At 40.3% G+C, this 12,700-nt stretch overlaps 2 protein-coding genes across 4 annotated transcripts; one reads left to right on the forward strand and one right to left on the reverse strand.

Annotated features, from left to right (window-relative positions):
• Positions 1-105: 105 nt before the first annotated feature.
• On the forward strand, positions 106-7,182 carry cops4 (COP9 constitutive photomorphogenic homolog subunit 4 (Arabidopsis)). Its single transcript, XM_053646135.1, has 10 exons — positions 106-220; positions 1,280-1,359; positions 1,881-2,032; positions 2,599-2,702; positions 2,832-2,985; positions 4,743-4,893; positions 4,985-5,155; positions 5,829-5,944; positions 6,640-6,724; positions 6,802-7,182. The coding sequence occupies exons 1-10, from the start codon at positions 147-149 to the stop codon at positions 6,933-6,935; spliced, it is 1,221 nt and encodes a 406-aa protein (XP_053502110.1). The 5' UTR covers positions 106-146; the 3' UTR covers positions 6,936-7,182.
• Positions 7,183-7,876: 694 nt separating this feature from the next.
• On the reverse strand, positions 7,877-12,700 carry plac8.2 (placenta associated 8, tandem duplicate 2). 3 transcript variants are annotated; one of them, XM_053646260.1, is made up of 8 exons: positions 12,573-12,700; positions 11,995-12,178; positions 11,366-11,470; positions 11,170-11,197; positions 10,946-11,040; positions 10,154-10,278; positions 8,671-8,785; positions 7,877-8,431 (listed from the first exon to the last, which is right to left on the reverse strand). In XM_053646260.1, the coding sequence occupies exons 5-7, from the start codon at positions 11,028-11,030 to the stop codon at positions 8,681-8,683; spliced, it is 315 nt and encodes a 104-aa protein (XP_053502235.1). In that variant the 5' UTR covers positions 11,031-11,040; positions 11,170-11,197; positions 11,366-11,470; positions 11,995-12,178; positions 12,573-12,700; the 3' UTR covers positions 7,877-8,431; positions 8,671-8,680. The 3 variants fall into 3 exon arrangements, with proteins under 3 accessions (XP_053502235.1, XP_053502234.1, XP_053502233.1); XM_053646259.1 differs by lacking the exon at positions 11,995-12,178 and having other exon boundaries at positions 12,573-12,627; XM_053646258.1 differs by lacking the exons at positions 11,170-11,197; positions 11,995-12,178; positions 12,573-12,700 and having other exon boundaries at positions 11,275-11,619.

The following is a 12,700-nucleotide window of genomic DNA, read 5'->3' on the forward strand; positions in this document are numbered from 1 at the left end:
GCTATTGAAGTTAGAATCGTGTATAACCATGTCGTATGTAACTTTAGAGACGGTCCCTTAATCTCCGCATATCCGCGAATATCGACCGTCAAACCGACTTTATTCCAGCGCGTGACGCTGTGTGTTCTCTGTGTACTGGGAGGAAAATGGCGTCTGGTGTACGGCAGGAGCTCGCGCAGCTTATGAACTCCACTGGTTCTCACAAAGATCTCGTTGGAAAGTATGCATTGTGTTGAAATATTTATTGTTTTTACTCATTAATCTGTCGGATTTTGAGGTAATGTTGTTAATATTTGACGGTGTGGTGCAAAAGAAAGGTAATGCTAGAGCCCTGGCTAAGCTGCTGTATTAGCTACAGCTTGCCGGTTAGCTTAGCTGTTAGCTCTCTGTTACTAGCTGATAAAGAGCTCACAGACATGTTTAGAGAGTATTTAATACATCTGGGTTTTTTTTGTAATGTCTGCATTTCGCTGTTATCAGGATGAGTCTGCAGGTCTTTTGTAGCTAGAATAGTGCAGTAGCACAGTTATGCTAAATGTATAATTATCTAGCTAATGTTTGGTATGGTTCAGTTTATAACAGCTGTATGAGGCGACATCTGAGTGTCTCAGAGCTGATGTGTTATAGCACCAATATGCAACAAATCATTCATTTCACTTCTGAAAATTAAAATAAAAAAGCATTAAACATTTGTCATGACTCATCCTGTACTGGTCTTGTATTTGTCCAATTAAACTCTCTAGAAGGGGTATGCCCCGCCCCTGTGGGCGTGTCTTGCGCTACACTAACAGCTCGTTAGCGGTAAACATGGCTGGTGTTTTCAGTGTGTTTTGGCCGAGCGTCTTCACAGGCTTACCTTTTCCAACTGAGAGTAAATGCGTGGAGTTTATCTGCGTTCACGCCGTGTTGTATTCACGAGATTCCGACGTGTAAAAAGTGTTCACGTCCTCGTAGAACTCGTAATTACTATTTGTAAACTAGGAATGTTCTGAGCGCTTGGACCTGTACCACATAGCCGCTGCAACGTCATGCAGAAGCGCTCAATGTGGCGGCAGTAATACTTCCTTTAATTCCGAGTCGGAGGAAGCGAACAGCTCCGAATAGAACGTCCGGGATGTTATCTAGTAATGATGGTAATTCCAACATGGCATGAACGCAGCCTATGTTTGTGTGAGTTGGTGGAGTATCTCGACCGCTATTGGCTGACGTGTAAACACGTCGTTTCACGTGGAATTTAAATTAAATATGACTTCTTTTGTTTTTGTGTTTTGCGTTGCAGGTATCGTCAGATTCTGGAGAAAGCTCTTCAGTTAACAGATACGGAACAACTCGAGGCGCTGAAAGCGTTCGTGGAAGCCAGTAAGTTCTCAAACGCCGCTGAGATAACATTATAGTGGTGTGAAAAAGTTTACCCCCCCCACCCCGTGTTCGGGGGGCACGTTTTATTGTTTATCTACAAAACAAAATGTCATGTTTATTTAATTATGTACAACTCCTAAATATTACAGTACTGTGTCTGTCAGTCTCTTTATTACTGTGCTTAAAAGTTTGCACCCTCTTCTGACAAGCGCTAATAAACAGTAACGTATTCATGCTGTTAAAGTTTTGTTTAAGGCATGAAAAGGTCAAGTTAAGAGTCAGCGTGAAACAGGAAAACAGCTCTCTCACTCCTTACGCAGAGATAAAGAGATAAAGAAACGATTTCAGAGTGTTTACGGTGAGCGATTAAAGACAGACGGTTTTTATTTTAATTCGTTCACTGTTAAGATCTTAACGTACACTAGATACAGTAACGCTCTGTATCTGTGAGACTAAATGCTTGTTGTTTTATTGAATATTGAGAAAGAAAGATGGTTGTTTTTCCTCTCTTTCCTGTGCAGTGGTCAATGAGAACGTGAGTCTGGTCATATCCCGGCAGCTCCTGACTGACTTCTGCACACACCTCCCGAATTTACCCGACGGCACGGCGAAATCCGTCTACCACTTCACCCTCGAGAAGATTCAACCCCGAGTCATCTCCTTTGAAGAGCAGGTGAGTTTCAGAGATATTTATCTTGTACAGAGCTTCCTCTGGGTTGTTTTTGTCACACCCTATGTAGTGAGCACGTGTAGTGAATAAGAACCCATTTGAGATTCCGGTTCGCTTGAAGATCGCTTTGATGAAGTAGAGTTAATGTTGACACCTCAAGGTGTTTTTTTTTGTTGTTTTTTTTTTATTTCTGAAAGAACTACACATCCTGTTGTCGCTTACGTTATAGCAGCTGTAAACAGTTGTTCCGTCTCACCCGACCTCTCTCTATTCTCTCTCTTCACCTAGTTAAGATAAAAATCACAGAAACCAAGAAAGTTCAAAGCTTAAACTCCTCTGTCCTGAAGATGTAGGAAAAAACTTAGTTACAGCTTTACCTCTGGAGACTGACACTGGAGACTCCTTCCAAAAATGTTACAGAAAACTTTATCTTGTCCATGTTTTTTAGTCTGTTTATTATCAGTGGAGCGTCTGCTGTACTGTGAATGAGCTGTTACTATAGAGACGATAACGTTTTAATTTAAACCTGTGACTCTGTATGGAATATTAAATGATGTGCGCTCCTGCAGGTGGCGTCGATCCGACAGCATTTAGCCACTATATATGAGAAAGAAGAGGACTGGAGGAACGCTGCGCAGGTTTTAGTGGGCATTCCGCTCGAGACGGGACAGAAGTAAGTCTTATTTCTAAAGCATATTTACACCAGAGGTGTTGCTAAGTCCTGTTTTCGTCTTGCGTAATATGATCCAGCACAATATCTCTCTCTCTCTCTCTCTCTCTGTCTCTCTGTCTCTCTTCTCAGACAGTACAACGTCGACTACAAGTTAGACACGTACCTGAAGATCGCTCGGCTCTACCTGGAGGACGATGATCCGGTTCAGGCCGAGGCCTACATCAACCGTGCCTCCTTACTGCAGAACGAGTCCACAAACGAGCAGCTGCAGATCCACTACAAGGTGCACAAACTACACCCGCTTCATGTATATTTTAGTATCTTTTTTATTATTATGGTACATTAAAAAAATTATATAATATATATACACACACACACACACACAGAGTGGGGGAAATAAATATTGAACGTGTCAACATTTTATTTTATTTTTTTTACAGTAAATATTTCCAATGAGGTTATTCACATGAAATTTTCACCAGACGTCAGTATTAACTCAAGAAATCCACAAATATAAAGAATTCACAACATTAACGTCCATAAATAAAGTAATGTGTAATAAAGTGGAATGACACGGGGGAAAAAAGTATTGAACACGCTAAGAAAAAGCAGTTCTCCAAGGCAAGGAACCAGCTGAAATCCATAAGTAATTACACCCCCTGTCTGTGTAAATGAATATCAGCTGGGTTAGTAAATTGATGGTCTATAAAAAGGCTTTTCGTTACCAAGGTGTCACACAAGAAGCATCTCATGATGGGTTAAAGCAAAGAGCTCTCCCAAGAACTTCACAACCGTATTGTTGTGAAACATATCGATGGAATCGGATACAGACGTATTTCAAAACTTCTGAATCGTCCAGTAAGCACCACTGGGGCCGTTATCCTCAAGTGGAAGCAACATCACTCCGTCATCAACCGGCCACGCACAGGAGCTCCTCACAAGATCTCTGACCAGGGAGTCAGGAGAATAGTCAGAAGAGTAGCCCAAGAGCCAAGGACCACTCGGAAAGAGCTCCAGAAACACTTGGAGGCAGCAGGTGCCATCGTCACAGAGAAAACAATAGGCAATGCACTCCACTGCTCACACTCACCCGCAATACTCCATTACTAAAGAAAAGGCATGTCGAAGCTCGTTTAAAGTTTGCTACAACTCATTTGGACGAGCCTGTGAAATACTGGGAGAGTGCAGTCTGGTCAGACGAGAGCAAAATTGAACTTTTTGTCTGTGATACTACACACCATGTTTGGAGAAGAAATGGCACTGCACATCACCCTAAAAACACTACAGCAACAGTGAAGTTTGGAGGTGAAGCATCATGGTGTGGGGCTGTTTTTCATCACATGGTACTGGAACACTTCATATAATTGAAGGAACAATGAATGGATTCTTGAGAAGAATCTGCTGCCATCTATCAGGATGATGATGAGACGTGGGTGGAGCTTCCAGCAGGACAACAACAATTTTTAAAAGAACGGGCCAAAATCACACCTGAATACTGCGGCCCATTAATTTCTTCATACAGGAAGCGTCTTGAAGCGTCATTACAAACGGCTTCTCCACTAAGTATTAAATACATTTCAGTTAGTGTGTTCAATACTTTTTTCCCGTGTCATTCCTCTTTATTACACACAACTTTATTTATGGACTTTAATGTTGTGAATTCTTTCTATTTCCGGATTTCTTGAGTTATCACTGATGTCTGGTGAAAGTTTCATGTGAATAGCCTCATAGGAAATTTATTTTTTTGACACGTTCAATACTTATTTCCTCCACTGTTATAGTTAAAGATCTGATAACGAAGTGCTGTTTTGAAAAATTCTGCTCCCCGTGTAGGCATGAGCTGTACGTATGTGATGTCAGTGATCTGAAACCAGACAGAAACATTTCTTCATATAATTACTGACAAATCTGTAGAACTTTAATCATGAACTTCGTTTGCAGATGTCGCTGGTCACTAACTGCCTTTACTCTAAATATTGTGAGTGGGATGTTTGGTAATTATAAATATTGTGTCATGCTGTAAATTTGTTTTTTTTAAAGGTGTGCTATGCCAGAGTGTTGGACTACAGGAGGAAGTTTATAGAAGCAGCCCAGCGCTACAACGAGCTTTCTTACAAATCCATAGTGCACGAGACCGAGCGCCTGGAGGCCCTAAAGCACGCTCTGCACTGCACGATTCTGGCCTCGGCAGGTGAGACGTCACCTGATATATTCAGAACTTAGAATGCGTATCGGATCTGATGGCGCTCTGTAGGCTGACTCTGGCTCCGATCGGTCCTCAGGGCAGCAGCGGTCCCGGATGTTGGCTACGCTGTTTAAGGACGAGCGATGTCAGCAGCTGGCGGCGTACGGCATTCTGGAGAAGATGTATCTGGATCGGATCATCCGGGGGAACCAGCTGCAGGAGTTCGCTGCTATGCTGATGCCCCATCAGAAAGCCACCACTGCAGATGGTGAGTGAAGAGAGAACAGAACTGATTAAATTAATCATGAACAGTGTTAATCAAAAAAAAACCTGAACTGCGCAATAAAGTGCTGCATGCACACTGGGATACGTACTGAATTAAGAAAGAGTGGTGTGCAGCCAGAAAAGAGTCATGCACGACCAGAAAAGAGTCATGCACGACCAGAAAAGAGTCATGCACGACCAGAAAAGAGTCATGCACGACCAGAAAAGGATTATATACTGTATAACCTATTATACTGTATAACCAGAAAGGATTCACATAGCCAGAAAAGAGTCATGTACAACCTGAAAAGAGTCATGCATGACCAGAAAAGAGTCATATCTAGCCAGAAAGGATTCACATAGCCATAAAAGTGTCATGTAACCAAAAAGTTTAGGGAAATATGTTTTGATATGATTAATTTTACAGTAATAATTTGCTGTTTATAAATGTAACTATAAGAATATATATAATATAAAAATAAAAATAATTGTTGGAAAATATATGAGAAATTACCAGTAGGGGACATGCTGTTACAGGAAATGAATCTGCATCAAGGTGATAACAGTACCTCAGTATAGTTCCAGCAGTGACTGAGATTCAGAGTGATGATAGAGAATCGTGAGTGTGGAGCGTGATGCGTTTATTGTGACTTTAGTGACTTGTAAATTCACTTCAGGTTCGAGTATCCTGGATCGAGCTGTTATTGAACACAACCTTCTCTCTGCCAGTAAACTATACAACAACATCACGTTTGAGGAGCTAGGTGCACTTCTGGAGATCCCACCTGCAAAGGTAGGACTGACTAAAGCTCATCTCGGCTCTTCGTGACAGATTTACTGAACTCCTGAACGTTTATTTACGTTATTGATCGATCAGTGAATGCCTGATAAGATTCAGCTACAGAAAACACCTGACTCTTTAGCATCATCTGACCGACGTGCACTCGACATTCACTCTGTGTGAAGTACGACTGGTCTCGGGGTGCCTGTTGGAAGTTGTTGACTCGTTACACGGAATAATGCTTTTAGTAAACATTGTTTTTGCTTTTAGGTTGAAAATTAAAACATATGAAACCTAAACACATGAAAAAAAAGTTGTGCAATATGTCACATGCATTCATTTTTTTTTCTTTCCATTCAGAGAGTCAAGAGTTGCATAGCCCCAAAAGCATCATATAACCCCAGAAAAGAGTCATATAGCCCCCAAAAAAAGTCGCATAGCCCAAAAAAAGAGTAATATAGCCCCAAACAGAGTCTCGTAGCCCCAAACGACTCATATAGCCAAAAAAAAGTTGCCGTAAAATAGCCATATACCCCCAAAAATAGTCGTGTAGCCCGAATGAGTCATTTAACTCAAAGGAGTCATTCAAACCAAAAAGTTTTGTGATCAGATGTTCAGTGGCTAAAAGTAAAATACTTGACCTGTTTTTATTAACAGTGTAATGAGAAGTAAACTCTGTTAATTAAACTCATTGCATTTGTGCTCAGGCAGAGAAAATCGCCTCCCAGATGATCACAGAGGGTCGTATGAATGGCTTCATCGATCAGATAGACAGCATCGTCCACTTTGAGAGTAAGTCTGATCTTCTCTAACCTCAGTATCTCTGAAGCTTCAGGAGTTACAGAGCGCTGTGATTTCTCTCCTGTCAGCTCGAGAGCCGCTGCCCACCTGGGACAAACAGATCCAGTCGCTCTGCTTCCAGGTGAACAACCTGCTGGAGAAGATCAGTCAGGCAGCACCGGAGTGGACGGCACAGGCCATGGAGGCCCAGATGTCCCAATAAAAAGAGATGCATCTCGGCATCGCAGCACCTCCAGGTCACACTTTACAGAGGCACTTCTAAAGGACGCTTTATGAAATAGAAAAGTGAGCGAGTCGTTTTTTTTGAGCGGTGTGATTCTCAGCACGTCTGTAATGACAGTGTTTACCCTTTTTTTGGACCGTTTTGGGGTTAAAGCCTCCTGTCATGTTAACATGGACACAGCATGTGAAGATCACCTGATGTCTGAATAAACCTTTGTGTAAATCTACGAGCCTTGTTTTGGTTTATCTGCTCATTTATTTAACACAAAATGTTGCTCCACCATGTATTTAGGCAGGTTATAATTTCTGTACCTTGAAACACTCATCATGCAACACTCATTGAGTTCAAATAGCAGATCTACTGAGAACCACTTCTGGAACCATAACCCTGAACTGTTTTTATACGACCTCTAGTATCATAAACCTGTGTAGAGAGATTACAAAGAAAAATAATCTGTCGCTATTCTTATCCGAGAATGAAGCTGAGCATGTAACACGTCAGACACACTGAATGGTGCATTATTTCATTTGTGTTTAACTATTATTTAATTTGTGTTTTACTTAGCTGTAGAAGCTATATGGTTTTATTTATATATATTATATTTATATATATATATATATATATATATATATATATATATATATATATATATATATATATAGTGATGGGAAGTTCAGATCATTTTACTGACTCGGATCTTTGAATCTCGTTCAGCAAAATGAACGACTCCCCCCCCCCCCCCCCCCCCCAAGTCATTTTGTTCATTTCAGCAGAATATAATTAAAGTCTGTCTGTCTGTCTGTTTGGGTGGGTGTGTGTCTGGGTGTCTGGAAATGAATCACTCTCTGAGACAACTCGTTATTCCTGAATCATAGTAAAAGATTCGTTCAAAATGAGAAAAATCATTCATGAACAACATATCACTTTTTATATATATATTTTAATTATAATATGAAATATAGCTACTACTGCTTCTCATCTGAACAACAACCCAAAAAAAACCCTCCGCCATCCTGAAAGTTACAGCTTTGCCTCTGACTCCTACAAAACACTGACACTGGAGACTCCTTCCATAGATTTTGCAATGAAAATATCACTCTATCGACGATTACACACTTTTTAAAAATCTGTTTATTGTTAATGGAGAATCTGCCGTCCACGTCCCTGTGAATGAGCTGTTACTATAGAAATGATAAGCTATTAGAATGAGTGCATTAATATAAACCTGTCATGTGCAGCTGCGCTACTGTCAGAGCCGCTGTTATAGAGAATTAATCGACACCACCTGACCAATCACAGTCCAGGATCCAACAGCGCTGTGGTGTAACACATCAACAATTTCATTTTTAAGGAACACACAAAAACATTGTAATTGTTCCTTATAGCTTTCACACCCTTTAAGCACTGTTTTGTTAATAAAGAACACAAACTGAGGAAAGTCGCGGCTTGGTTTGATCTCCAGTGGTGTGAAGATTCTGTAAAAGAAGAAAAATCACAGGTCTTGGTGTGCAGGAAATAAACCATGCATGCTGTGTTCAAACTGTTTACCGTAATGTGTGTGTATATTTACATATTTATTTTAAAGTATATTGTATGCGTTAAACTTTGCCGATATTACAGTGTATATATATATATATATATATATATATATATATATATATATATATATATATATATATATATATATATATATCTCTAATGTGACGCAGCTCACCTGGTCAGATTCAGAAGATTCCCTGCTGCTTCCTCCTGTCGATGTCTCTCTTCAGCTGGCAGGTGGCGCAGGGTAAGCAGCAATTACTGATCATAAAGTCTTTACACATGGAGCCCTGAAAACAGAACACAAACCAAACTGAGAAATAATCACATTCATTATTAATTAATGAAGTAGTCACATCATTACGAATATCATATGAAATATTAAACTCCTCCCACCAAAGGGTCCAAAGTCCAAAAAAAGTCCGAGGAGTCGATCACACACATTCACGCATATATCTTTTTAAAGCAGTACTTTCCTAAGGTTTAAGTCCGAACCTGTCGTGAATTCGAGAAGACGTGCTTATTTTGGAATTTATTATTTCGTCTATAAAATGTCCACCGGTGGTTTACCTTCATGCAGGAGTAGAACTGAGTGTAGAATTTATGCTTCTGTTTTTATTTGCATTGAAATTATTCTAAAGCACCGCTCCAGCACTTCACTTATTTACAAAGTCTTTTATAACTGAGGCGTGTACCGTTTGTCCCGGTTTTCAGAATCTGCCCAGCACAGCTGTAGAAAAGCTTTCAGCATCGCTCATGAATGTGTTCTAAAGGCCCGCCGTAGTTTCCCTTCAAATAAAGTGCTGCTGAGAATCTGTCTCCAGCGAACTGTGCTGCAGATGAAATTCTACATGAAGCTTGAAAGTCGACTTAAAACAAATCCATATTTAATAGTAATGATTCGAATTTGCACACAGTCTCAGAAGAGGGTTCGCAGACGGTTCGCTGAGTTGTCATCTTCCTAAAATAGTTCTAGTCTGGAAAACTTTCTGAGAGGGGCGCACCATTCTCTACGGTCCGGCATAGAACCTGAAAAAAACGGTTCTAGATTGCAAAGGGTTCTAGATTTATCCCATTTTTCTCCCCTTTATCTTCGGTTCATCAAATTCAGATTGAAATGTCAGATCTGAGTGTGATTTTTTTTTCTTTTTTTTTTTTTAAAAGAAAGAAAGAAGGTTTTTTTTTTTTTAGGTTTGTGTTTCAGCCAATCAGTAATAAGACGTAAAAAAAAAAAAAAAATTCAGAAAGTAAATCCGAACATCAAGTCTAGAAATCTCGCCTTAATGCATTAAAATTATTTTTAAAACACCCTGAACAGAACCTTCTGGGAGTTTAATAATAATAATAATAATAATAAATATCAATCATTTGGAGCAACTAAGACTTGTAGAAGTTCCTCTGATTGTTTTTCTGGTTCTATGTCGAACCCTATGACAGGGTGTGGTTTTTTTTTTTTTTTTTAGAAAGCTAAAAATCTTTTATCCTGGTCAGCGTAGCGCTGGATTCTTCCCGGGACACGCCCTGAAAGGAACGTCAGTCCATCACGGGACGCTTAGAACCCTTGAGCAACTGTGTTTTTTTTTCTTTTCTGAAAGTGTATGATGTTGGAGATTCGATTCCAGGTCAGTGAGCGGGTTGTGCGCGACCCTGTGACTGACCTTGATGTTGTATTTGGTTCTGTACACACTGCGAATGGACATTCCCAGTCCACATAAACAGCACTCCCCCATATCGCTGGCGATGGAACAGCCCAGGCAGGTTAGACAGAAGAGCCCACACACACCTGAGACACACACAGATACACCATACAGTCACATCTAAATGCTTCTCGGTCACGTATACATTCTCAGCGTGGCTTTTTCCCAACTCTAAAGGAAAGTTTGAACCTTTCAGATTTCCAGATGTCGATTTTAATGAGCGTCATATCATCATCAGTGATAGCGAGGGCTGTAACTGGTTAATTATTTATCCTGTAGTGTTCAGGACGTCTCCACGGTAACGCGGTGATGATAAAAACCAGGCGAGTAATAAATCTATATGTTTACACAGCTCACAGAATCTGCTCGGAGTTGAATCATCAATACAATCCCGTTTTAAATAGTGGAAAATGATCATTTTAAACGTTTGAGTGAATTTATTGGATAAAAAAACACTTGAGTGTTAATAAATAGGCAGTATAACTGGGCGTTGTCTCAACTTTGACGTGAATTTTTAAAATAATCAGATGTGCAAAGTTTCAGCCGATCAGAAATGAGAAAATGATTCAACTTCAAACCAAGGTGTACAAATTCAGACTTACAAAATGTCACTCTAAATTGAAATGTAAACGGAGTGCTGTGATTGGTTGATTATTTCCCCAGTGGTGCTCAGGAAGTGATCGCAGAATGATACGTGTAGACTGTAAGGTTAAAGACAGAAAGTGCTGGGAGTTTAGTAATAAATGAGCGTACATGTCCCGCAGTCGTCGCAGCACTCGAGCAGTCCGGTCTGGAAGTCAGACGGAGCGAACGCTGTGGGCTGAGACGTCACCTCCATCTTCTCCTGTCTGATAAACAGAGTGATGACTACATGGTGCTCTGCTTCATGTTCAGCATTTACAGGAAAACTCACATGACTCGTAAACACTAACTGCGCCGTCACATGAAAAACCAGGCTATGAAGAATTGATCTATACCTGTATAAATAGTCTTTTCTTTTCTTTTCTTTTGTTGCAAAAGTGTCCAGAATTCCCGCGAGAAGCAGAAATGAGGAGAGCGAGAGAGAGAAGGAGAATATTTACCTGGTTAAAGATGCACCTGAGTAAGCAGTGATGTGTAAGTGTTGAAGTTTCCAGCTAACAGGCGAGTCTTTTATAGCCCTGTTGTACTCACATGTTGAACTTTTTACAACCAAACAACCTCCGAGGGTTCACCCGTCCGCCCGTGGCAGAATGAAGCACGGGGTCAAAGTCACTGTAGATTTATTGCCATTTCCACCTGAACGTAAAGCAAACAGAGATACGTTTATAACCGAGAGTATCAATGGGTCCTAATCGCACTGCTGCACAAACCCACACCTGTCTTTCAACTCATCTACTCATCTACTCATCTACCTGCTCGGACACGCCCACTTTTACACACTATTACACATTAATACACACTAATACACACTATTACACATTAATACACACTAATACACACTATTACACACGAATACACACTAATACACACTATTACACATTAATACACACTAATACACACTATTACACATTAATACACATTAATACACACTATTACACATTATTACACATTAATACACACTAATACACACTAATACACACTATTACACACTATTACACATTAATACACACTAATACACACTAATACACACTAATACACATTAATACACACTAATACACACTATTACACACTAATACACACTATTACACACTATTACACATTAATACACACTATTACACATTAATACACACTATTACACATTAATACACATTAATACACACTATAGGCGGCGGTGGTGGCTTGGCGGTTAAGGCTCTGGGTTACTGATCAGAAGGTCGTGGGTTCGAGCCCCAGCGCTGCCAAGCTGCCACTGTTGGGCCCTTGAGCAAGGCCCTTAACCCTCTCTGCTCCAGGGGGCGCTGTATCATGTCTGACCCTGCACTCTGACCCCAACTTCCTGACATGCTGGGGTATGCGGAGAAAAGAATTTCACTGTGCTGTAATGTATACGTGACCAATAAAGACTCGTTATCATCATTACACATGAATACAGATTATTGATCAACCGATCAGATGTAAATTACTTCAGTAAATAAATTCACTTACATAACCGTTTACATAATCTTTTTATTTATTTATTTATTTAACAGCTTTTTCTAAAGAACCCAACACTGATACAGTGTCTTCATCCCTATGTTCCTACTCTCTTAGCAAAGGTTCTGTGAAGAACCCTACAACAAACTGATTCCCTGTTCTCCAAATAGAACCCTTTCAAAAATCGAAGAACCCTTTTTTCAAGAGTGAACTATTTATTTCTGAACACAGAGTCTGGAGAAACTCCTTCACACCTGACACACACCTGAAGCTGCAGCATCAAGAGTCTGCAACACACCGTCACCTGCACGTACACCGAATGTATATGTGCACCTCCGTAACCATGGCAACAGTCACAGAGACACGGCTTTGATGAGTCGTGCTCTGTGTGTG

The sequence above is a fragment of the Ictalurus furcatus genome, chromosome 16 (genome assembly GCF_023375685.1).
Source record: "Ictalurus furcatus strain D&B chromosome 16, Billie_1.0, whole genome shotgun sequence".
Classification (NCBI taxonomy): domain Eukaryota; kingdom Metazoa; phylum Chordata; class Actinopteri; order Siluriformes; family Ictaluridae; genus Ictalurus; species Ictalurus furcatus.

Coding starts and splice junctions, on each gene's coding strand:
- cops4 (XM_053646135.1), top strand. CDS start 147: ATGGCGTCTGGTGTACGGCAGGAGCTCGCGCAGCTTATGAACTCCACT. Junction 5,945..6,639: donor TGGAGATCCCACCTGCAAAG/GTAGGACTGACT, acceptor ATTTGTGCTCAG/GCAGAGAAAATCGCCTCCCA. Junction 6,725..6,801: donor CAGCATCGTCCACTTTGAGA/GTAAGTCTGATC, acceptor CTCTCCTGTCAG/CTCGAGAGCCGCTGCCCACC.
- plac8.2 (XM_053646260.1), bottom strand. CDS start 11,030: ATGGAGGTGACGTCTCAGCCCACAGCGTTCGCTCCGTCTGACTTCCAG. Junction 10,279..10,945: donor CTGCGACGACTGCGGGACAT/GTACGCTCATTT, acceptor TGTGTGTCTCAG/GTGTGTGTGGGCTCTTCTGT. Junction 8,786..10,153: donor GAACCAAATACAACATCAAG/GTCAGTCACAGG, acceptor TTCTGTTTTCAG/GGCTCCATGTGTAAAGACTT.